Source organism: Heterodontus francisci, chromosome 34, assembly GCF_036365525.1.
Source record: "Heterodontus francisci isolate sHetFra1 chromosome 34, sHetFra1.hap1, whole genome shotgun sequence".
In the NCBI taxonomy this organism is placed as follows: domain Eukaryota; kingdom Metazoa; phylum Chordata; class Chondrichthyes; order Heterodontiformes; family Heterodontidae; genus Heterodontus; species Heterodontus francisci.
The window spans coordinates 9457551-9481402 of NC_090404.1; the positions used below are offsets into that span (position 1 = coordinate 9457551).

General features: G+C 46.3%; 1 protein-coding gene, 1 long non-coding RNA gene and 1 pseudogene across 2 annotated transcripts in view; 2 read left to right on the forward strand and 1 right to left on the reverse strand.

Annotated features, from left to right (window-relative positions):
* LOC137349024 (zinc finger protein 850-like) lies at positions 1 to 22216 on the reverse strand. Its single transcript, XM_068014284.1, has 3 exons — positions 20026 to 22216; positions 16958 to 16959; positions 1 to 1125 (listed from the first exon to the last, which is right to left on the reverse strand). Exons 1-3 carry the CDS (start codon positions 20938 to 20940, stop codon positions 192 to 194), a joined length of 1851 nt encoding a protein of 616 aa, XP_067870385.1. The 5' UTR covers positions 20941 to 22216; the 3' UTR covers positions 1 to 191.
* Positions 13326 to 23852, forward strand: part of LOC137349027 (uncharacterized) — a 21644-nt gene continuing 11117 nt past the window's right edge. Inside the window, exon 1 of the long non-coding RNA XR_010969203.1 lies at positions 13326 to 13705. This is a non-coding gene — a long non-coding RNA (uncharacterized lncRNA). The remainder of the gene's footprint in view (positions 13706 to 23852) is intronic.
* On the forward strand, positions 14041 to 15941 carry LOC137348422 (zinc finger protein 773-like; annotated as a pseudogene).

Sequence of the window (23852 nt, forward strand, 5' to 3'; positions counted from 1 at the left end):
AAAAGACAGAAATCTACAACAATGTGTTTAAATCAAAGTTAATTTATTTGGCATCCATCCTGAATATCAAACTCCAGCCTAGTTATATGGGTTATGGACATCAGAAAAAGCAGACTTCAACTGTCTAATTGAACATGGTTCAGTCCTGGATGTGATTAACAGCAGCAATAATAGAGAATCAACCCATACAGTCACTTGTGAACTCGCTGGTGTCTGAACAGGTTGGATGACAGAGTGAATCCCTTCCCACACACGGAGCAGGTGAACGGCCTTTCCCCAGTGTGAGCCCGTTGGTGCCTCAGCAGGTTAGATGACAGAGAAAATCCCTTCCCACACTCACAGCAGGTGAATGGCCTCTCCCCAGTGTGAATGCGTTCATGTATCAGTAGATCCCTTTTGCTTTTAAAACTTCTCTCACAGTCAGAACATTTAAAAGGTTTCTTATCAGTGTGAACAAGTTGATGTGTAGTGAGGTGGGATGACTGAGTGAATCCCTTCCCACAGACAAAGCAGGTGAACGGTCTCTCCCCAGTGTGAGTGCGCTGGTGTCTCAGCATGTCGGAGGAGTGAGTAAATCCCTTCCCGCAGACAGAGCAGGTGAACGGCCTCTCCCCAGTGTGAGTGCGCTGGTGTACAGTCAGTTCAGATAATCGTCTGAACCCAGTCCCGCAGTGAGAACACCTGAATGGTCTCTCATCAGTGTGAACGCGTTGATGACACGTCAGTTCCACAGAACTTTTATAACACTTCCTGCAGTCTGGGCATTTAAAAGGTCTCTCGTGAGTGTGAACCCGTTGGTGTGTCAGCAGGTTGGATGATTGAGTGAATCCCTTCCCACACACAGAGCAGGTGAATGGCCTCTCCCCGGTGTGAACTCGCTGGTGTGTCAGCAGATTGGACAATCGCCTGAACCTCTTCCTGCAGTGAGAGCAGCTGAATGGTGTGGAACCGGTGTGAATGCGTTGGTGCTCCCTCAGTGAACGTGGGCTTTTAAAGCTCTTGTCACAGTCTGAGCATTTAAACTCTTTCTCTCCAGTATGAACTCGCTGGTGTGTATGGAGGCTGGATGACCGAGTGAATCCCTTGCCACACACGGAGCAGGTGAATGGCCTCTCCCCGGTGTGACTGCGCCGATGAGCTTCAAGCTGGGATGGATAATTGAATCCCTTCCCACAGTCCCCACATTCACACGGTTTCTCCCCGGTGTGACTGTGCTTGTGCCGTGACAGGCCAGATGATCGGCTGAAACCTCGTCCACACACAGAACATGTGTACGGTTTCTCTCCGCTGTGATCGGTGCTTTTCCCTTCCATGTTCAAGACCTGATGATATTCAGGTCCTGATGAATTTAGTGACTCTATCTACAAATTTAAAACAGGAAAAAGGGAATGTCAGAGAACTCACAAAAACACAAAGGCAGGTGTGAAATTGAACTGAATGAACCTAGTAATTTGTGGGGCCAGTGTACTGTCGGTAGTGTTTGAAATTGCAATTGCATGTGTACACATGGGGCAACTGCAGAATGCACATAACAACAAAGGGAAAGTGAAAATAAAACAGAATAAACCAAGAACATCACATCATAGCTGACACCAGAAAAAAGTGACCATGAAACCTGTTGGATTGTCGTAAAAACCCAACTAGTTAGTTAATGTCTTTCAGGGAAGGAAATCTGCCACCTGGTCTCTGCCTACATAAGACTGTGGCATCTATGGGAGGAGAGAGGGGTAGGGGAGTTAGAGAGGAACTTTATACACCTGCAACTCAACCAGAACATTGACAGAATCTCCAAAACCCACAGCCTCCACCAACAAGGAGCGCCTGGACAGCAGGTGCATGGGAAAACCACCACCTCCAAGTCACAGACATATATCGCCATTCCTTCATCATCACTGGGTGAAAATCATATAACTCCTTACTGAACAGCAGTATTAGGGCGGCACAGTGGCGCAGTGGTTAGCACCGCAGCCTCACAGCTCTCGGGACCCGGGTTCGATTCTGGGTACTGCCTGTGTGGAGTTTGCAACTTCTCCCTGTGTCTGCGTGGGTTTTCTCCGGGTGCTCCGGTTTCCTCCCACAAGCCAAAAGACTTGCAGGTTGGTAGGTAAATTGGCCATTATAAATTGTCACTAGAATAGGTAGGTGGTAGGGAAATACAGGGGCAGGTGGGGATGTTTGGTAGGAATATGGGATTAGTGTAGGATTAGTATGAATGGGTGGTTGATGGTCGGCACAGACTCGGTGGGCCGAAGGGCCTGTTTCAGTGCTGTATCTCTAATCTAATGTATTATCTACAAGATGCACTGCAGCAATTCACCAAGCCTCCTTCAACAGCACTTTCCAAATCCTCAACCTCTACCACCTAGAAGAACAAAGGCAGCAGATGCATGGAAACATCACCACCTGCAAGTTCCCCTCCAAGCCACACACCATCCTGACTTGGACATGCAACACCGTTCCTTCACTGTCGCTGGGTGAAACTCCAATAACTCTTGACTGAACAGCATTGTGAGTACCTTCAGCACATGGACTACAAAGGATGATGAAAAAGGTTCATCACCATTACCTTCTCAACATCCAAAGAATGAATTAAGCAAATGTGTATATTTATATAAAATGGATTAAAAGACTCCACAGGAATACTTGTTCCTAAAACAGTACTCTTTTACTTTTCACAGACAGTGTTTATCAACCTGAGCTGTCCTAGGGAAACAAGTGATGTCTGGGCTGTGCAGAAGTGTTTGCACCCGGTTTCACACCATGTCTCTGGCTCCCCACTGCAAATATACTTATTTTGGCTCATGGTCCCATTAACACATCAGACCTCAGCCTTCTAAACCCCATCACAGAAATATCAGCAATATTTGACGTTCAATGGCATTACACACACTGAATTCCCCCACTATCAACATCCTGGGTGGTCACCATTGACCAGAAGCTGAACTGGAGTAGCCATATAAATACCGTGGCGACAAGAGCAGGTCAGATGCTGGGAACCCTGTGTTGAGTAACTCATCTCCTGACTCTCCAATTCCTGTCCACCATCTACAAGGCACAAGTCAGGAGTGTCTCCACTTGCCTAGATGGGTGCAGCTCCAACAACACTCAAGGAGTTCAGCACCATCCAGGACAAAGTAGCCCGCTCAATTGGTACCTCATCCACTACCCTCAACATTCACTCCCTCTACCACCAACACACAGTGGCAGCAGTGTGTACCATCTACAAGATGCACTGCAGCAATTCACCAAGGCTCCTTAGACAGCACTTTCCAAACCTGCGATCTCTACCACCTAGAAGGACAAGGGCAGCAGACGGATGGGAACACCACCACCTGCAAGTTCCCCTCCAAACCACGCACCATCCTGACTTGGAACTATACTGCCGTTCCTTCACTGTCGCTGGGTCAAAATCCTAGAATTACCTTCCTAACAGCACTGTGGGTGTACCTACACCCCGAGAACAGCAGCAGTTCAAGAAAGCAGCTCACCGCCACCTTCTCAAGGGCAATTAAGGATGGGCAATAAATGCTGGCCTGGCCAGCGACGCCCACATCCCATGAGCGAATATAAAAAAAAAATGCCATTCAGTTATGCTAATTCTTTATAAAGCAATGGTTAGACAGCAGTCGGAGTATTGTGTTCAATAATGGGCACCACAGTGTAGGAAGGATGTCAAGGCCTTAGAGAGGGTGCAGCAGAGATTTACCAGAATGGCACCAAGGATGACAGGCTTCAGGAGAGATTGGAGAAGCTGGGATTGTTCTCTTTAGAGCAAAAAGGGTTAAGAGGAGATGTGTTAGAGGTGACAAAATATCAGTAGAAGCAGAGAGAGTAGAGGAAATGGATAGAATAAACATTGAGAAGGGGGAGGTACTAGAAAGGCTGCCTATGCTTAGGATAGATAAGTCACCTGGTCTGCGTGGTAAAGGAAGTGGGGATTAAAGACCTGCTTGGGTCTGCAGATGAGACCTGACCCGAGCCCGACAGAACCCCATCCGACCCCGACCCGGCCCGAGTCCTTCCATTTTTTCCCACGCCCGACCCGACCCGACCATCAGTTAACCTACCTTCCATTTTTCACTTTGTTCCTTACCTGCACAAGCTTAAAATAACTGCAGCAAAACCACCTTTAAAGTCCAAAAAGTAAATTAACATTGGAGTCACTTACCTGAGGTGGTGATAGAGCATGTCCGATCCGGCCTGAGCCCGAATGCCGGACCCGGAAGTGCGACCCGACCCGAACCCGACACGTCGTCGGGTCCCGTCGGGTTCAAGTCGGGTAGCAGGCCTTTACAGAATCACAGAATAATACAGTGCAGAAGTATCGAGGCCCATCGAGTCTGCACCGATGCATTAAAGACGCCTGAGCTGTCTACCTAATCCCATTTGCCAGCACTTGGCCCATAGCCTTTAGTGAAGATAGAGATAGTGGAAGGGCTTTCCATAATCTTCCAATCTTCCCTGGATACAGGGGAGGTGCCAGAGGATTGGAGAGTGTCAAGTCATAGAGTTATACAGCACAGAAAAAGGCCCTTCGGCGCATCGTGTCCACACTGGCATCAAGCACCTATCTATTCTAATCCCATTTTCCAGCACTTGGCACGTAGCCTTGTATGCTATGGTGTTTCAAGTGCTCATCTAAATACTTCTTAAATGTTGTGAGGGTTCCTGCCTCTACCACCCCTTCAGGCAGTGTGTTCCAGATTCCAACCACCCCTGGATGAAAAAGAATTTCCTCAAATCCCCTCTAAACCTCCTGCCCCTTACCTTAAATCTATGCCCCCTGGTTATTGACATCTCCGCTAAGGGAAAAAGTTTCTTCCTATCTACCCTATCTATGTCCCTCATAATTTTGTATACCTCAATCATGTCCCCCCTCAGCCTTCTCTGCTCTAAGGGAAACAACTCTAGCCTATCCAGTCTCTCTTCATAGCTGAAATGCTCCAGCCCAGGCAACATCCTGGTGAATCTCCTCTGCACCCTCTCCAGTGCAATCACATCCTTCCTCTAGTGTGGTGAACAAAACTGTACACAGTACTCCAACTGTGGCCTAAATTGCATTTTATACAGCTCCATTATAACCTATGCCTTGGCTAATAAAGGCAAGTATCCCATATGCCTTCCTAACCACGTTATCTACCTGTGCTATTGACTTCAGTGATATGTGGACAAGTACACCAAGGTCCCTCTGAACCTCTGTACTTCCTAGGATCCTACCACCCATTGTATATTCCCTTGCCTTGTTAGTCCTCCCAAAATGCATCACCTCACACTTCTCAGGATTAAATTCCATTTGCCACTGCTCTTCCCATCTTATCAGCCCATCTATATCGTCCTGTAATCTAAGGCTTTGCTCCTCACTATTTACGACACCACCAACATTCGTGTCAAATGTGACATCTTTATTCAAGAAAGGGTGTAAGGACAGTCCTAGCAACTACAGACCACTTAGTTTAAGAGCAGTGATTAAGGTATTAGAAACAATCATCATGGAAAATATTAACGGACGCGTGGAGAGATTCGAGTTAATTAAGGATAGTCAGCACGGATTTGTAAAAGACAGATCATGCTTGACTAATCTAATTGAATTTTTTGATGAAGTAACAGAGAAGGTTGATGAAGCGAATATGGTGGATGTTGATTATATGGATTTTAAGAAAGCATTTGATAAGGTACCACATAAAAGGCTGGTTAACAAAACTGAGGCTCATGGAATAGGAGGGTCAGTGTCCAATTGGATAAAAAATTGGCTTAGGACAGAAAACAGCTAGTTGTAGTAAATGGTTTGCTTTTCAGACTGGAGGATGGTAGACAGTGGTGTTCCCCAAGTGTCAGTGCTGGGACAACTGCTTTTTTTGCTATGTAGAAATGACTTGGATCTTAGAATCAGTGAAAGTTTAAGGCACAGAAAGAGGCCACTTGACCCATCGTGTCTGTGCCGGCCGATCCACCTATTCTAATCCCACTTTCCAGCATTTGGTCCACAGTCCTGCAGCTAACGGCACTTGAGGTGCATATCCAGACACCTTTTGAATGAGTTGAGGGTCTCTGCCTCAACTACCCTTTCAGGCAGTGAGTTCCAGACCATCACCACCCTCTGGGTGAAAAGGTTTTTCCTCATCTCCCCTCCAATTTTTTTACCAAACATTTTAAATCTAAGCCCTCTCATCACTGACCTCTCTGCTAAGGTGAATAGACCCTTCACCTCCACTCTATCCAGGCCCCTCAAAATTTTATACATTTCAATCAGATCTCCCCTCAGCCTTCTCTGTTCCAAGGAAAACAACCCCAGCCTATCCAATCTTTCCTCAGAGCTGCATTTTTCCAGTCCTGGCAACATCCTCGTAAATCTCCACTGTACCCTCTTTAGTGCAATTACATCCTTTCTGTAATGAGGTGACCAGAACTGCACACAGGACTCAAGCTGTGTCCTAACTAATGATTTATACAGTTCCAGCAAAACCTCCCTGCTCTTATATTCTATACCTCGGCTCATCAAGGAAAGGATTCCACATGCCTTCTTAGCCATCTTATCAACCTGTCCTGCTACCTTCAGGGATCTGTGGACATTCACTCCAAGGTCCCTTCCTCTACACTTCTCAGTATTTTTCAATTACTCGTGTATTCCTTTGCCTTGTTTAACTTCCCCAAATGCATCAACTCACACTTCTCTGGGTTGAATTCCATTTGCCATTTTTCTGCCCAACTGACCAGACCATCAATATCTTTCTGCAGCCTACAGTTATCCTCCTCGCTATCTACCACATGGCCAATCTCTGTGTAGTCCGCAAACTTCTTGATCATGCCCCCTATATTTCTGGCCAAACTGTTAATACACACCACAAAAAGCAGGGAACCCAGTACTGAGCCCTGCGGAACACCACTGGAAACAGCCCTCCAGTCGCTAAAACACTCATCAACAATTACCCTTTGGTTCCTGACACTGAGCCAATTTCGTATCCACCTTGCTGCATTTCCCTGGATCACACGGAATTTTATTTTTTCAACCAGTCTGACATGTGGGACCTTGTCAAAAGCCTTGCTAAAATCCATGCAGACCACATCAACTGAACTACCCTCATCTATCTTCCTTGTTACTTCTTCAAAAAATTCGATCAAGTTGGTCAAACAAGACCTTCTTTTAACAAATCCATGCTGACTATCCTTGATTAACCTGTGCCTTTCCAAGTGACAGTTTATCCAGTCTCTCAGAATAGATTCCAATAATTTGCGGCGCAGTGGTTAGCACCGCAGCCTCACAGCTCTAGCGACCCGGGTTCAATTCTGGGGACTGCATGTGCGGAGTTTGCAAGTTCTCCCTGTGACAGTGTGGGTTTCCGCCGGGTGCTCCGGTTTCCTCCCACAGCCAAAGATTTGCAGGTTGATAGGTAAATTGGCCATTGTAAATTGCCCCTCGTGTAGGTAGGTGGTAGGAGAATTGAGGGAAGGTGGGGATGTGGTAGGGAATATGGGATTAATGTAGGATTAGTATAAATGGGTGGTTGATGGTCGGCACAGACCACGGCCAAAGGGCCTGTTTCAGTGCTGTATCTCTCTGTGACTCGAATTTTCCCCCTACTGAGGTTAGACTGACTGGTCTGTAATTATTTGGTCTATCCTTTGCTCCCTTTTTAAACAGAGGTACAATGTTAACAGTTCTCCAATCCTCCGGCACCATACCTGTACCCAGTGAGGGCTGAAAAATGATGGTCAGACCCTCTGCTATTTCCTCTCTTGCTTCTTTTAACAGCCTAGGATACATTTCATCTGGCGCAGGTGATTTATCAACTTTCGAGATGCTAATCCCATTAATACTTCCTCTCCCCCTGTGTTTATCACATCCAATACTTCACACTCTTCCTCCTTAACTACAATATCTGCATCGTCCCCCTCTTTTGTGAAGACAGACGAAAGTATTCATTAAGAACCATACCAATATCTTCCGCTCCTACAAATAGGTTACCTTTTTGGTCTTTTATGGGTCCTACTCTCTGCTTAGTTATCCTCTTACTCTGAATGTATTGATAAAACATCTTTGGGTTCACCTTGGTTTTTCTTGCCAACATTCTTTCATGCCCTCTCTTTGCTTTCCTAATTTCCTTTTTGATTTCATCCCTCCTCTTTCTACACTCCTCTCTGCTTTCTGTAGTATTGAGTTCTCGGTGTCGGACATAAGTTTTCCTTTTCTGTCTTATCTTACCCTGTAGGCTCCTTGACATCCATGGGGCTCTAGATTTGGCCGCCTCACCTTTTTCTCTGTGGGAACACGTTTACTCTGAACCCCTTGAATCTCCCCTTTGAATGCCTCCCACTGTTCTGACACTGATTTACCTTCAAGTAGTTGTTTTCAGTCCACTTTCACTAAATCACTCCTCAGTTTAGTAAAATTGGCCTTGCCCCAATTGAGAACTCTAACTCCTGTTCTATCTCTGTCCTTTTCCATAATTATGTCAAAACTGACTGAATTATGATCACTACCACCAAAATGCTCTCCCACTGCCACTCCTTCCATCTGCCCATCTTCATTTCCTAACACTAAGTCTAGAACTGCGCTCTCTCTTGTTGGACTTGCTACGTGCTGGGCAAAAAAGTTCTCCTGAATGCACCTCAAGAATTCTGCTCCCTCAATTCCTTTCACACCGAAACTATCCCAGTTAATATTGGGGTAATTAAAATCCCCTACTATTACTGCCCTATTTTTCTTGCACTTCTCAGAGATTTGCCTACATATCTGCTTTTCTATCTCCCTCTGACTGTTTGGGGTCTACAGTACACTCCCAGCAGTGTGATTGCCCCTTTTTTGTTCCTCAGCTCAATCCATATGGCCTCATTTGATGAACCTTCCAACATATTATCCCTCCTCACAGCTGTAATAGTTTCCTTGACCAAAATTACCACTCCTCATCCTTTCTTATCCCCCTCTCTATTGCATCTGAAAACCTGTAACCAGGAACGTTGAGCTACCAATCCTGTCCCTTCTTAAGCCATGTTTCTGTAATAGCTGTGATATCATACTGCCACGGGTCTATCTGTGCCCTCAGCTCATCTGCTTTATTTGCTATACTCCTTGCACTGAAATAGATACCCTTGAGCACTGCCGAACTCTTCTTTTCAATTTTCTAATCCTTGTTTCCTTTGTCTTTCAGACGCATGCATTAATTTTTCGCCTTCTATTTTAATTTCTTATCTTGTCGCAGCTGTGTCTACCCTCAGGTGCCCATCCCCCTGCCAAACTAGTTTAAACCCTCCCCAACAGCACTAGCAAAATGTCCCGCAAGGGACTCAGTCCTGGCTCTGTTCAGGTGCAACCCGTCCAGCCTGTACAGGTCCTATCTCCGCCAGAGCTGGTCCCAATGTCCCTGGAATCTGAAGCCCTCCCTCCTGCACCATCTTTCCAACCACGCATTCATCTGTCCTATCCTTCTATTTCTATACTCACTTGCACGTGGCACTGGGAGTAATCCAGAGATTACTACTTTTGAGATGCTGCTTGCTAATTTCTTACCTCGCTCCCTAAACTCTGACTGCAAGACCACATCCCTCTTTCTACCTATGTTGTTGGTTCTGATGTGGACCACAACTGCTGGCTGTTCACCCTCCCCCCCTCAGGATGCTCTGCAGCCGCTCAGTGACATCCTTGACCCTGGCATCAGGGAGGCAACACACCATCCTGGATTCACATCTGCGGCCACAGAAATGCTTGTCTGTTCCCCTTACTGTAGAATCACCTATCATTATGGCTTTTCCAGTCTTCCTTGTACCCCACTGTGCAGCTGAGCCACCCGAGGTGCCATGGACTTGACTCTTAGCTGCACTCCCCAGGTGAAGAATCACTTTCCTCAGTATTGTGAACTGAATACCTGTTGGAGAGTGAGATGCACTCAGGGGTCTCCTGCACTACCTGCCTGGTTCTTTTTAGCTGCCTGGTGGTTACCCATTCCCTCTCTCCCTGCATATTCTTAAGCTGTGGGATGACCACATCTATAAACATGCTATCCACGTAGCTCTTATCCTCATGAATGCACTGCAATGACGCTAGTTGCTGCTCAAGTTCCAAAACCCAGAGCTCAAGCTGCTTCAATTGACAACACTTGCTGCGCAAATGGTTCTCCATGATACGGGAAGCATCCTGGAGCTCCCACATAGCACAGGAGGTGCACTCTCGAGGTTGAAGGAACCCTGCCATTCCTTTATTTATTAGTTGACCCTTGGCTACTGCTAAGAAAAACCTTACCAATACTACAACAGCTTGGAATGATTAATAAATCCTACTGAAAATCAATACGGTTCACCAGTTAAAATAAACCTTACTCAAACAAAAGTACCAGCTACTCACATGTTCCTTATTACTAAGCTATTTATACATGCACCCTAACACTGGTGTACTAACCCAGCTATTCAGAGTTATTCCCTCACAGCAGTTACTCACCAACCAATCACCTTACAGCTTTCCTGTAATGTCACTGCTCACTTTGTTTTCAAACTCTGGCGCGCCTGGACTCCTCCCCACTGCTCTCCTGGTAGGTAAGTGCACAAGGCCGCGATCCTCGGGCTGTATTTATTGGCTCACCGCTCCATGTTTTTCCCGCAGGTCTGCTACTCTCCACTGCTCTCCTGGAAGGTAAGTGCTCTAGGCTGAGATTCTCGTACTGTATTTATGGTCTCCTTTGCCGTAAATAATCTTGGAATACAGAGTAGTATTGCAAAGTTTGCTAATGACACAAAACTTGGAGGTGTGGCAAACAGAGGATGATGTGAACAGCCTGTAACAGGACATAGATCGGCTAGCAGAATGGGCAGAGAAATGGCAGATGGAATTTAACACTGACAAGTGTGAGGTGATGCATTTTGGCAGAAGGAATAGGGAGAGGCAATATATACTTAATGGCACAGTTCCAAAGAGCGTGCAGGAACAGAGGGGTGCATGTGCATAGATCTTTGAAGGTGGAAGGACATATTGAGAGAGTGGTTAGTAAAGCATATGGGCTTCATAATTTGAAGCATTGAGTATATAAGCAGGGAAGTTATGCTGAACCTTTATAAAGCTCTGGTTAGGCCCCAATTGGAGTATTACGTCCAGTTCTGGTCACCGCACTTTGGGAAGGATGTGAGGGTCCTTGAGAGGGTGCAGAGGAAATTTACCAGATTCGTTCCAGGGATGTAGGATTTTAGTTACAAGGTTAGGTTGGAAAAGCTGGGTTTGTTCTCTTTGGAACAAAGGAGATTAAGGGGAGATTTAATAGAAGTGTACAAGATTACAACAGGCTTAGATAAGTTAATCAAGGAAAAGCTGTTCCCCTTAACAAATATTACAAGGACTAGGGGGCACAGATTAAAGATTTTGGGCAAAAGATGCAGGGGGAATATGAGGAAGCACTTTTTTTTATGCAGCGGGTGGTAATGACCTGGAACTCACTGCCCACAAGGGTGGTGAAAGCGGAGATGATCAATGACTTCAAGAGGAAGTTGCGTGTCCACCTGAAAGAAATAGACTTGCAGGGCTAGAGAGAGTGAGCTGGGGAGTGGGACTGACTGCATAGCTCTGTGGAGAGCTGGCATGGACTCAATGAGCTGAATGGTCTCCTGTGCTGTAAATGACTCTAGGCATTTAAAATTATTAATGGTTTTGACAGACTAAATAAGGAGAAAATGCTTCCAGTCGCAGAAGGGCCAGAGGTCACAGATTTAAGGTGATTGCCAAAAGAACCTGATGAGACATGTGGAATCATTTTGTTATGCAGTGAGTTGTGATCTGGAATGCACTGTCTGAAAGGGTGGAGGAAGCAGGTCTAATAGTAACATTCAAGACAGAGTTGAATAAACAGTTCAAGGGAAGAAATTTCCAAGGCTGTAAGTAAAGAGAAGGGAGTGGGACTAATTTGACAGCTCTAAGAACTGGCACTCACACGATGGGCTTTACAGCTTTTGTTAGCTGCCGTACTATCTGACAACAATGGCAGATGATCCTACCCAAAATGCTCCATACAGTAGAATACAGCCTATCTCCATCAGCAGAGATGCAACACACAGGCTTGGAATTTTCTCCCTTTCTCTCCTGAAGGTGCTGTGTGATGGTGGGGTTCAGTCCCAGTCGCTGTTTACCCTCCAGCACCTTGCCAAGTGGTAATTCTGAGCTTGTGATCTGATACAACTCACTGCCAGCATTTGAACCATGGGGAACAGCACAGCCACTCTCTCTGGCAGATTCTGTTTGGAAAAGCTGAGACCAACAACTTGTATTTACAAAGCACCTTCAACGTATTGAAACGTTCCAAGGTGCTTCACAAGAGTGTAACCAGTCAAAAATGGACACAGAGGACAGTTGGCCGCAAACATGGTCATAGATCTTAGGGCTGAGGTAACTGAAGGCTTTGCCGCCAATGGTGGGATGAAGGAAGTGGGGAGTGGCCAGAGATGGTGAAGTGCAGAGATTTCGGTGGGTTATAGGCCTGGAGGAGATAATAGAGATAGCGAGAGGCAAAGGTAAGGAGGGCATTGAACAAGCGAGGGAGAATTTTAAAGCCTGAATGTGACTCATTGCGAGAGGAAGGATGTTACTTTAACTCATAAAGGTACAGAAAGGTAAGACACTGTCCCTCTAAACATCACAAATAGATACACTATGAGGAGAAGTCAATCACTGCATCATTAACAGCAATATGGAAAGTGAGATAACTTTTTCTATGTTTCTATTAAACACCTGGTCTACAAGGCACTGAAGCATCTGAAATTCATAACAGTAACTCGGGAAAACGAAATTCTGACAAATATTAAACAGTTTTGTTGACAAAATATTGATTCAACTTTTCAAAGATAAATTGTTTGCCAGGAGATCACACTGACTCACCTGACTGGCAGCCTCAGGTTCCACCTCACAAACACCACGATTGGTTACAGAACAAACAGCTCCCTTGGCCCTCTGGCCTCCGAGATCTCTTTCTGTTCGTTTCCAGGAACAGAATCACCACTCGCCAACATTACACTGCCACATAGAGTTCAGGAGCTCAGATGAGGAACACAGATGTTGGAAAATACAATTAGGGAAACATGTTTCAAATTATAATCTAAACGATTTCAAATCAAATTAATTGTTGCAATTAACATATTCAGTTTGCGCGACACCGTTGCGGAATGGCAGTGGATAATGTTCACTGTTTTATAGCATACTATTTTTCTATGATTATGATGCATGAACTGCACTTCCATGCTCTTACATAAAAATGGCGGGTGAACGTACCCAGAATGCGCCGCGCGGTTGAATATAGTTTATCCATCACAAGAGCCACAACGCGCAGGCGCAGGAAGGCCTCGCCCCGGAGACGGGCTGTCCGCGCGGAGCATGCGCGGCGCCGCGAAGCTGAGCGGGGACGAGCGCAGCCTCAGCAACACTGAATCTCAGTGGCTCTCAGGCCTCGAATCAGAACCGCCGGACGTGTGGCGAGGGTCCCGGGCAATGGAGTGAATCCATTAACCCGATGGTGCAAGCCCTCCCTCATCTTACCCGCCACTTCCCAGTGTCTCCTCCCGTTTCCACCCAGTCCGACTTGCAACAAAGGACAGGGCCGAGGCCGCCCAGAATGCTCCGCGGCTCGCCCTGCAGAGCATGCGCACTGAGCGCAAAGGGGAAATCAGCGCGAGAGATAAAGGGGTTTCGGGAGCGCAGAGGATTGTGGAAACTGCAGCCGCCATCAGTCAGTGGCTGTCGGTAAGTTTTATTGCAGGCCTGATGGAAGGTCACCCACCTGAAATGTTAACTTTGTTTCTGTCTCCACAGTTCTGCTGAGGATTTGCAGCGTTTTCTCTTTTTATTTCCGATTTCCAGCGTCGTAGTATTTTGCTTTTGTTTAATCCCAGACTTTGCTCATAGAACTGAGTCTAGAAATACAGACTATTAAGAGCCTGTTTCAAGTCGGGGAAAGTATTTCTACAGAGGCATTTAATCCATTTTTGAAATATAGATGTTTAAAGTTAATTCTTGGGATATGGTTGCTAACAAGACCAGCAAATATTGCCAATGTCCAGTTGCCCTTTGAGAAGGTGATGTCGGGCCTTCATCAATCGCTGCTGTCCGTTTGGTGAAGGTACTCCCATAATGCTGTTAGGTAAGGAGTTACAGCATTTTCACCCAGTGACAATGCAGGAACGGTGATATATGGCCAAGTCACGAAAGTGTGTGTCTTGGAGGGGAACGTGGAGGTGATGGTGTTGCCAAACACATGCTGCCCTTATCCTTCAAGCTGGTGGAGATTGAGGGTTTGAAAGGTTCTGTCAAACCTCTTATTGAGTTGTAGATCTATAAATTCCCTCTGCTCCCTCACTTTCTCATTTCTCCCACTGAGGCCAGGGTGTTGTGTAGGCCCAGACCAGGTGGCAGGCTCCCTGAAGAACATTAGTGAACCAGTTGGGTTATTAATGACAATCCAGCAGCTTTCATGGTCGCTTTTTCTCATACAGGCCCCACAATTTGCATCAGCTCAATTTCACAACCTGTCTTTGTTTTTCACACTCCCTGTCACCTGTTTTAAATTCATTTTACAGAGTATTAGAAGAGGAGGATTTGTAGACAGGAACCTAAAACCAATTATTACATTAGGATCTGACAGAGTTACTCGATTCATCAGGATCTGAATATCATTGGCCTTTGAACATGGAAGCAAAGAACCCCATTCACAGTGGGGAGAAACCGTTCACGTTATTGTGTGTGTGATGGAAGCTTCAGCCGATCATCCAACCTGGACAGACACAATTGCAGTCAAATTGGGCAGAAACCGAGAAAATGTGGGGACTGTGGGAAGGGATTCAATTACCCATCTGAGCTGGATATTCATCGATGCACTCAAACCGGGGAGAGGCCATTCACCTGCTCTGTGTGTGGGTAGGGATTCCCTAACTCTTCAAACCTCCTGACACACCATCGTGTTCACACTGAGGAGAGACCTTTTGAACGTTCTGACTGTGAGAAGAATTATAAAAGGATCTACTGACAAACCAACGCACTCACACTGGGGAGAAGTCATTCACCTGCTCTCAGTGTGGGAAGGGATTTACCCGTTCATTCGACCTTCTGACACACCAACTTATTCACTCTGAGAAGAGGCCATTTAACTGTTACGAGTGTGAGAAGTTCTTTGAAAGCACAGAGGATCTGATACAAACCAACACACCCACACCAGGGAGAGAACTTTCACTTGCTCCTTATGTGGGAAAGGTATCATTTGGATGTCCAACCTGCTTAATCACCAGCGGAGTCACTCCAGGGAGAGGCCGTTCACCTGCTCTGTGTGTGGGAAGGGATTCACTCAGTCATCCACCCTGCTGACACACCAGCGAGTTCACACTGGGGAGAGGCCGTTCACCTGCTCCACATGTGGGAAGAGATTCAGTCATTCATCCACCTTGCTGAGACACCAGCGAGTGTCTGGGCGGCGCAGTGGTTAGCACCGCAGCCTCACAGCTCCAGCGACCCGGGTTCAATTCTGGGTACTGCCTGTGTGGAGTTTGCAAGTTCTCCCTGTGTCTGCGTGGGTTTCCTCCCACATGCCAAAGACTTGCACGTTGATAGGTTAATTGGCCATTATAAATTGCCCCTAGTATAGGTAGGTGGTAGGGAAACATAGGTGGGGATATGGTAGGAATATGGGATTAGTGTAGGATTAGTATAAATGGGTGGTTGATGGTCGGCACAGACTCGGTGGGCCGAAGGGCCTGTTTCAGTGCTGTATCTCTAAACTAAACTAAACATATGTGACTGCAGGGGTTGGATTCTGCTATTATTGCTGCTGTTAATCACATTCAGGACCAAACCACATTCATTTTGACAATTGGGGTTTATTTCTGCTGATATTCCCTAAAATTGGGCTGGACATTGATATTCTATATAAATATTGAGTTTGGAGCAAAGTTGTGGAGTATTTGATTTCTCCATGATAAGAGGAGACTATCTGATGTTCTGTTACAGACTGTTACATTTTTGGATCTTTTTTTACTCTTATTTCAGTTCTCATCTAGTTCACCTTCTACCACATCAAACCCCAAGCTTTCATCATTCCTATAAACCTGTTGAAGACATTTGATGGTTGCTGGAATCCACCTGATGTTGGTGTCATTGCCTTTTGGAAGGTTTCCCAGTCTGCTTTTTTGAAATTCCATCGTGGTTCTGGTATTGATGTAATGACAGGAGTTTCAATGCCAATGGTGATGATCAAGGGCTTGTGTTAACTGTTGGGGAATGTGTCAGGAACAGTTCTGGAGGCGATGATCGGGTTTCTTTTACTGTCTTTGGTGAGGAAACATAGATCTGGGTTATATTCTCTCTGCCAACTTGAGGAATGGAATGTACCTCAACCTTTGCATCAAAAAGGAGAAATTTATTCTCCAGTGAAGGTCACTGTACAATTGCTTCTCCATTAGAGCTGACATCTACAATGCCCCAGATTATGTGGTGGATATTAAAGTCTCCGAGATGGATTGATGGATGTTGATGAGGAGGGAGCAGTGGGTCAGGTCACTGTACGAGTGGTGCTTTGTACAGATTGGAGATTGTTCACTCTCCTACATGTATTGCTGTGGTGAAAACTCCAGCAATACTGGTCTGCTTCAGTTCAGTGCAGCCTTTGATGCTTTGTTTGATGTAACAGGCCTGGCCTATTGGGAGGGTCATTGCAAACAACTGGGTCAAAAACTGTAATATGTCCTCTTGTGTCAAACTAGTAGATGTGTTCGATGTGTGTTTCTTAAAGAACCAGGACATCAACTCTGAGTAAACAACAACAACTTATATTTATACAGCACCTTCAACATAATAAAACATCCCAAGGATTCACAGGGGCATTATTAAAAAAAACTGACACTGAGCCACATAAGGAGATATTAGGTCAGATGACCAAAAGCTTGGTCAGAGAGATAGGCCATAAAGGAGGAAAGCGAGCTAGAGATGCAGTGAAGTGTTGGGAGGAACATCTTCAAGGAGAGGTGTGAGCTTTGGAAGGGAATTCCAGTGTTTTGGGTTGAAAGCATGGCTGCTAAATGGTAGAGTGATTAAATGTGGGAGTTCTGAAGAGGCAAGAATTAGAGGAGCACGGAGATCTCAGAAGGTTTTGGGACTGAAGGAGATAGGGAGGGACAAGGCCATGGAGAGATTTAAAATGGAGGCATCGTTCTTCTTATATCCTGGTGATTAATCCCACCCTCATCCTGACTCTATGTTAACCATGATGGGTTGTGCCAGGTATTGCCATTAATTTCCAGATCTCATCTCTTATCTTATCTGAAGAAACAGCAGCTGATAAGGAAAGCAAATGGAATTTTGGCATTTACTGCTAAAGGAATAGAGTATAAAAGTAGGGAAGTGTTGCTGTAACTGTACAAGGCATTAGTGAGACTGCAACTGGAGTATTGCATACAGATTTGGTCCCCTTACTTGAGGAAGGATGTAGTTGCATTGGAGGCAGTTCAGAGGAGGTTCACTGGATTGATTCCAGAGATGAGGGGTTTGTCTTATGAAGAGAGTTTGAGCAATTTAGGCCTTTACTCTCTAGTGTTTAGAAGAATGAGAGGAGATCTAATTGAGGTATATAAGATGATTAAGGGAATTGACAAAGTAGGCGCAGAGTGGATGTTTCCTCTGGTGGGCAATCTAGAACAAGAGTTCATAGTTTTAGGATAAGGGGCAGCAGATTTAAAACAGAGATGAGGAGAAATTACTTCTCTCAAAGGGTCGTGAGTCTGTGGAATTCACTACCTTAGAGTGCGGTGGATGCCGGGACATTGAGTAAATTTAAGGAGGAGATAGACAGATTTTTAATTAGTAATGGGTTGAAGGGTTATGGAGAACGGGCAGGAGAGTGGAGTTGAGGCCAAGATGAGATCAGCGGTGAATGGCGGAGCAGGCTCGAGGGGCTGAATTGCCTACTCCTGCTCCTAGTTCTTATGTTCTATCCCTCTTAGGAATATGTAAGCTTCGGTTATCAGAATGTGAACTTGTTCCTGGTCTCACCTGGTACAAATAATCCAATGTCTGAGTAACTTCCAGTGTTATTGAGTCTTCAGATATGTGGGACTCTTTGCAACCGCCTCCCTTATCTCAGTAAAGACCTTCTCCTGACTTGGGTGTTTATCATGACAGTATTCTGTCTTTGAGTTTCCAAACTGTCTTTTGTTCACACACAGAGACAAGATTCAACATCCCCTTTACTCCACATTCATTCTCTGGCTAAAATATTAAAGCAAAGCAGACTGGGATACCCCAAACATTTAGGTTACTTCAAAACATTCTAACAGTATGGTAGCAGGAACAGAAGCCATTGCAGGTGATTCTCTGGCTATGATTGGCTAGGTAAGAATAGAACCAGGTGAGGGTACTGCCAACCAGCTGGATGATGGAGGAGAGGTATTGGAGGAGGATGGTGTTGGTCAACCATGTCAAAGGCTGCAGGCAGTTGGAGAAGGATAAGGAGGATACTTTCCCCTGGAGACAGTCACATAGGATGTCATTTGTGACTTTAGTAAGGGCCATTTCAGTACAATGGCAGGAACAGGAACCTGATTGGAGGGATTCATACATTGAGTTGCGTGAAAGATGGGCCAGGATTTGTGAAGTGACAACACATTCAAAGACAATGGAAAGACAAGGGAGATTGGAGATGGATGGTAATTTGCAAGGGCAGGGGGTCAATACTGGATTTTTTGAGATGGGAGATAACAGCAGATTTGAGGGGAGGGAACAGTATCCGAGGAGCTGGATCCATTAACAATACCAGCTAATTTAGGAGCCAGAGAGGAAAGCTGATTGGTCAGAAGTTCAGTGGGAATAGGGTCGAGGGGGCAAGATGTGGGTCACATGGACACGATTAGCTGGGAGAGGGAATGATGAGAGAAACTAGAGGGAGATGTGAGTTGACTTCATTGAAAGGAAATGAACAGCTTGTGCCAGTCAGGATTTGAAAAGCATTTGCAATGGATTCTAGAGGTTCGCACAGTTCGGATCTTTGTTTATTCTGTCTGCTCGAGGTGTTAGATAACAGACTTTCTCCTGTAAATATCGAGATGGAGAATTGGGCTTTGATGTGTATGTCTTTTGTTAAATACATTTCCTGAGTGAATTTCACTTTAAATCATGTTTTCAGACGTGATGCTCATTCACAGATCAAAGGTGAGAGAGATGCTGTGGGACACACACTAAGTCCAGTAGCTGAAAGTGATCAACAGACTGGGTTTTGTGTTTAGTGATGCCGGGTGTGTTACTGATACCTTCCCTGGATCCCAAGTCTCAAAAAGGTACTCTGGAAGGTATGGGGAGATGGGACTTGTCCATGAGAACTGATATAATCTAGAGTTAAGAAAGGGTGGCGCAGTGGTTAGCACTACAGCCTCACAGCTCCAGGGACCCGGGTTCGATTCTGGGTACTGCCTGTGTGGAGTTTGCAAGTTCTCCCTGTGTCTGCGTGGGTTTTCTCCGGGTGCTCCGGTTTCCTTCCACAAGCCAAAAGACTTGCAGGTTGGTAGGTAAATTGGCCATTATAAATTGTCACTAGTATAGGTAGGTGGTAGGGAAATATAGGGACAGGTGGGGATGTTTGGTAGGAATATGGGGTTAGTGTAGGATTAGTATAAATGGGTGGTTGATGGTCGGCACAGACTCGTTGGGCCGAAGGGCCTGTTTCAGTGCTGTATATCTAATCTAAACAGCCCAAAAATGGAGCATTTGGTAACAGGACATCAATTAGTCTCCTCTTATCTTGGAGAAATTAAATATCTGACACTGTGCTTGATGTAAAACTGATTTACTTAACAGATATCAAAATATTATACCCCAGCCCAGTTATAGGGATATTAACTTCAGCAGCAATAAATCCAGAGTGTCAGAATGAACATGGTTCAGTCCTGGATGTGATTAACAGCAGCAATAACAGCAGAATCCAAGCCCTGTAGTTACTTGTGAACTTGCTGGTGTGTCAGAAGGTTTGATGAATTGTTGAAACCCTTTTTACACATGGAGCAGGTGAAAGGCCTCACCCTGGTGTGAACTCGCTGGTGTTGCATCAAGTAGTTTCTGCTTTTAAATCTCTTCTCACAGTCAGAACATTTAAACGGTCTCTGATCAGTGTGAACAAGTTCATGTGTCAGCAGAGAGGATAGGTGAGTGAATCCCTTCCCACACACGGAGCAGATGAAAGGCCTCTCCCCAGTGTGAACTCGCTGGTGTCTCAGCAGGTTGGATGCATTAGTGAATCCCTTCCCACAATCAGAGCAGGTGAACGGCCTCTCCCCAGTGTGAGTACGTTGGTGTTTCAGCAGATCATTTCTGCTTTTAAAGCTCTTCTCACAGTCGGAACAGTTGAAAGGTCTCTGATCAGTGTGAACAAGTTGGTGTGTCAGCAGGTGGGATAACTGAGTAAATCCCTTCCCACACATGGAGCAGCTGAACGGCTTCTCCCCAGTGTGAACTCGCTGGTGTGTCAGCAGGTGGGATGACCTTGTGAATCCCTTCCCACACACTGAGCAGGTGAATGGCCTCTCCCCAGTGTGAACCCATTGGTGTGTCAAAAGGTCAGATGACCTAGTGAATCCCTTCCCACACATGGAACAGGGGAATGGCCTCTCCCCGGTGTGAGTGTGTTGGTGTGTCAGAAGCTGAGATAACCAAGTGAATCCCTTCCCACACAAAGAACAAGTGAACGGCCTCTCCCCAGTCTGCGTGCGTTGGTGTTTCAGCAGCACATTTCTGCTTTTAAAGCTCTTCTCACAGTCAGAACATTTACAAGGTCGCTGATCAGTGTGAATTTGCTGGTGTGTCAGTAAATCAGATGAGTGAGCGAATCCTTTCCCACACACTGAGAAAGTGAATGGCCTCTCCCCAGTGTAGCTGCATTGATGAGCTTCGAGCTGGGATGGAGAATTGAATCCCTTCCCACATTCCCTACATTTCCACAGTTGCTCCATGGTGCGGGTGTCCTTTCCTCTCTCCTGCTTGGAGGCTCACTTAAAGCCTTGTCCATACACAGAACCCGTGTACTGCTTCTCCCTGTTGTGAATGGTGTGTTTCTTCAGGCTGTGTAATTGGTTAAAGCTCTTTCCACAGTCAGTGCACTGGAACACTCTCACTCGGGTGTGTGTGTCTCGGTGCTTTTCCAGTCACACTGTTGTTTGAAATCTTTTCCCACAGACAGAACAAACAAACATTTCTCCTTCCACATTCAAAGGACAATGTCATTCAGGTCCTGATGAATCGAGTGACTTTTCAGATCTTGATGTGATGCGTTTCCTGTCTTTAAATCCTCCCCCTCTAAGCCCCTGTAAAAGCAGTTTACAAAAGCCATCACTGTCAGTCCAGGATAGAAATTCACAACATTCTCTCCTCCTGCTTCCTGGCCCAGGATGGCCGCGCAGGCGCCCTGCTGCACATTGCCTCCTAAAAAGATGGCGGCTGTTAACCCGGGCCTGTCACTTGGAGAAACCCCACAGCTGCCCACCTGCTCAGTACAAACTCAGTACCGGTAGCTTCTTATTCTGGGTTTGAGGCCTACACCTGTTTGTAAAACAGATAATGTTCCCTGTTTTATATTGGGGCCTGGGGCTGCACTTGGTGTGTGTGAAGCCCACATTGACCAGGATTTATTAGCCTGCTCTCTCCAGCCTCCTCCTTCCTGTTCCATTCCATTTCCCGCACTTTTGCTCTCATCTCTTCCCCATCTCCCAGAAGCACTATAGTTTTTCCTTTGTCCTCACCTTCCATCCCGAGTTTAGAAAAATCATCACTGCAACTACAAGATAGAAATTCAAAACAGACAATTCTAGTTTCTATGGAACATTTTTTCCTCTCTTGTTTCCCCCAAAGCTGTAAATCCCCGTCCCTGTGCTGAAATCCAAACCGATGCACCATTTCTTTCTTCCACTGTCAGGTTTCTCCCTCCCTCTACTCTGACTGGGTTCAGTTCTCCAGCTCCTGTATGCAGAGTGAGAATCAAATCAATGAGTCAATGATTTTTCTCTGCTGGTCACTGGGACCCTGAAGCCCCGCCCACTGTGTCGTCACCAAAATGGCCGTGCAGGCGCTCTGCTCCCCACTCAGCCAAGATGGCGGCTGTTATCCTGGGGCCTGTAAACGGGAAAAAGCTCTGGAGCTGTAAACGCGGGACCTGGAGGTTATTATTCGGGGCTCGAAACCTACACCAGGTGTATCCGAAACCTCCCCGCCCACCCGCCAGCTCCATTCCTCCTGTGCGCCCCGTCAACTCTCACCCACTGCGAAAACGTCTCCAGCACTCGCACAGCTCTGAACAAAGTGACACTGCGCATGCTCCAGATAGCGTCTAGCTCCGCGCCTGCGTACTGGGCTCTTGCATTGTGGTTCGGGGTAATTGGGAAGTAGGGCTGGAGTAAGCCTCCCCTGAGTTTATATGCTCATTTCTTCAGTTTCATTATTAGGTTTAGTGATGATAATTTACTGACCCCGTGTTTTTTCTTTTTTTGTTTTATGGGCACAGTGCAGAGGGAGCTTTTCTCTCTAACCCTGTTTTTTTATCTTTCTTGCCTTTTTTTCCTGTGTCTAACCCTTTTTTTGCTTGAGGGGGCCTTGATTTCCCCGGCCCCTATATATATATATATATATATACATTTTAAATAAATAACTTTATTAAAAACAGTTAAATAAAACAAAACTCAAATTTAAATTTCATTCTCAGTAAAGCCAGGCTACCCGACCCGAGACCCGACGAGACCCGACGACATGTCTCAAGTTCAGATAAAAGCAAAATACTGCGGATGCTGGAAATCTGAGACAAAAACAAGAAATGCTGGATTCACTCAGCAGGTCTGGCAGCATCTGTGGAAAGAGAAGCAGAGTTAACGTTTCGGGTCAGTGACCCTTCTTCGGAACTGACCAGTTCCGAAGAAGGGTCACTGACCCGAAACGTTAACTCTGCTTCTCTTTCCACAGATGCTGCCAGACCTGCTGAGTGAATCCAGCATTTCTTGTTTTTGTCTCAAGTTCAGGTCGGGCTGAAATTCCGAGTCCAGCATTCGGGCTCGGGTTGGATCGGGCTAGGCACTGCTGCTTATGGGAAGTCACGGGATCAGGCTTACCCATTATTCCCCACAACTCCAGCTGCAGGGACTGCCTGCTGCCGGATCAGATGAAGGATATTCTGGTCGGTCAGGTTGGGCGGGAAAAAAAATTAAAGGGCTCGGGTTGGCTGTGGTCGGGTCAGGCCTGGGTTGGGTTTTAATTTTATACCCGAGTCAGGCTTTAATTCTCAGCATCGATAATGCACTCCAGCCCCTGCAGCGCCCAGCAGTCGCGGAAGGCCTCAAGGGAACTAGGGACACCCGGGTGTGAATGTAACCTCGGAAGAGGGGCAGGCAATCAGGGAGGACAGACCCCCCCCCACCCCTCCCCGATGACCCGCAGCCTGGACCTTTGAATTGCTACTTTGGCCAGGCCCAGGAGCAGACCGACGAGGAGATGCTCCGCACCGGGTGCCCAAAGATTAGGAGCATGGGGCTGAAGTGCAGCCAAAATTTGAGGAGCAGCCCCTTCAAATACCTGAACAGGGGCTGCAACCTCACACATTCCATATATACATGGAACACGGACTCGTCCCGGCCGCAGAAATTACAGGCGGCTGGGAGTCCATGAAGCTACTTAAAAGTCTATTGCACGGGACTGCCCTGTGCAGCACCCTCTACCGGGTACCCGATGTAAAGAGGGAGGACTCCCACATAGTGCTCGTCACCAGATGGCAACACGGACCGCCACCGCGTATCCGGGTGGAAGACGAGGGTGAGGAAGTGGAGAGTGTGCTGGAGCAGCCTGTAGAGGAAACCCCTCCGCACCGTGTGGAATGGCACTAGGG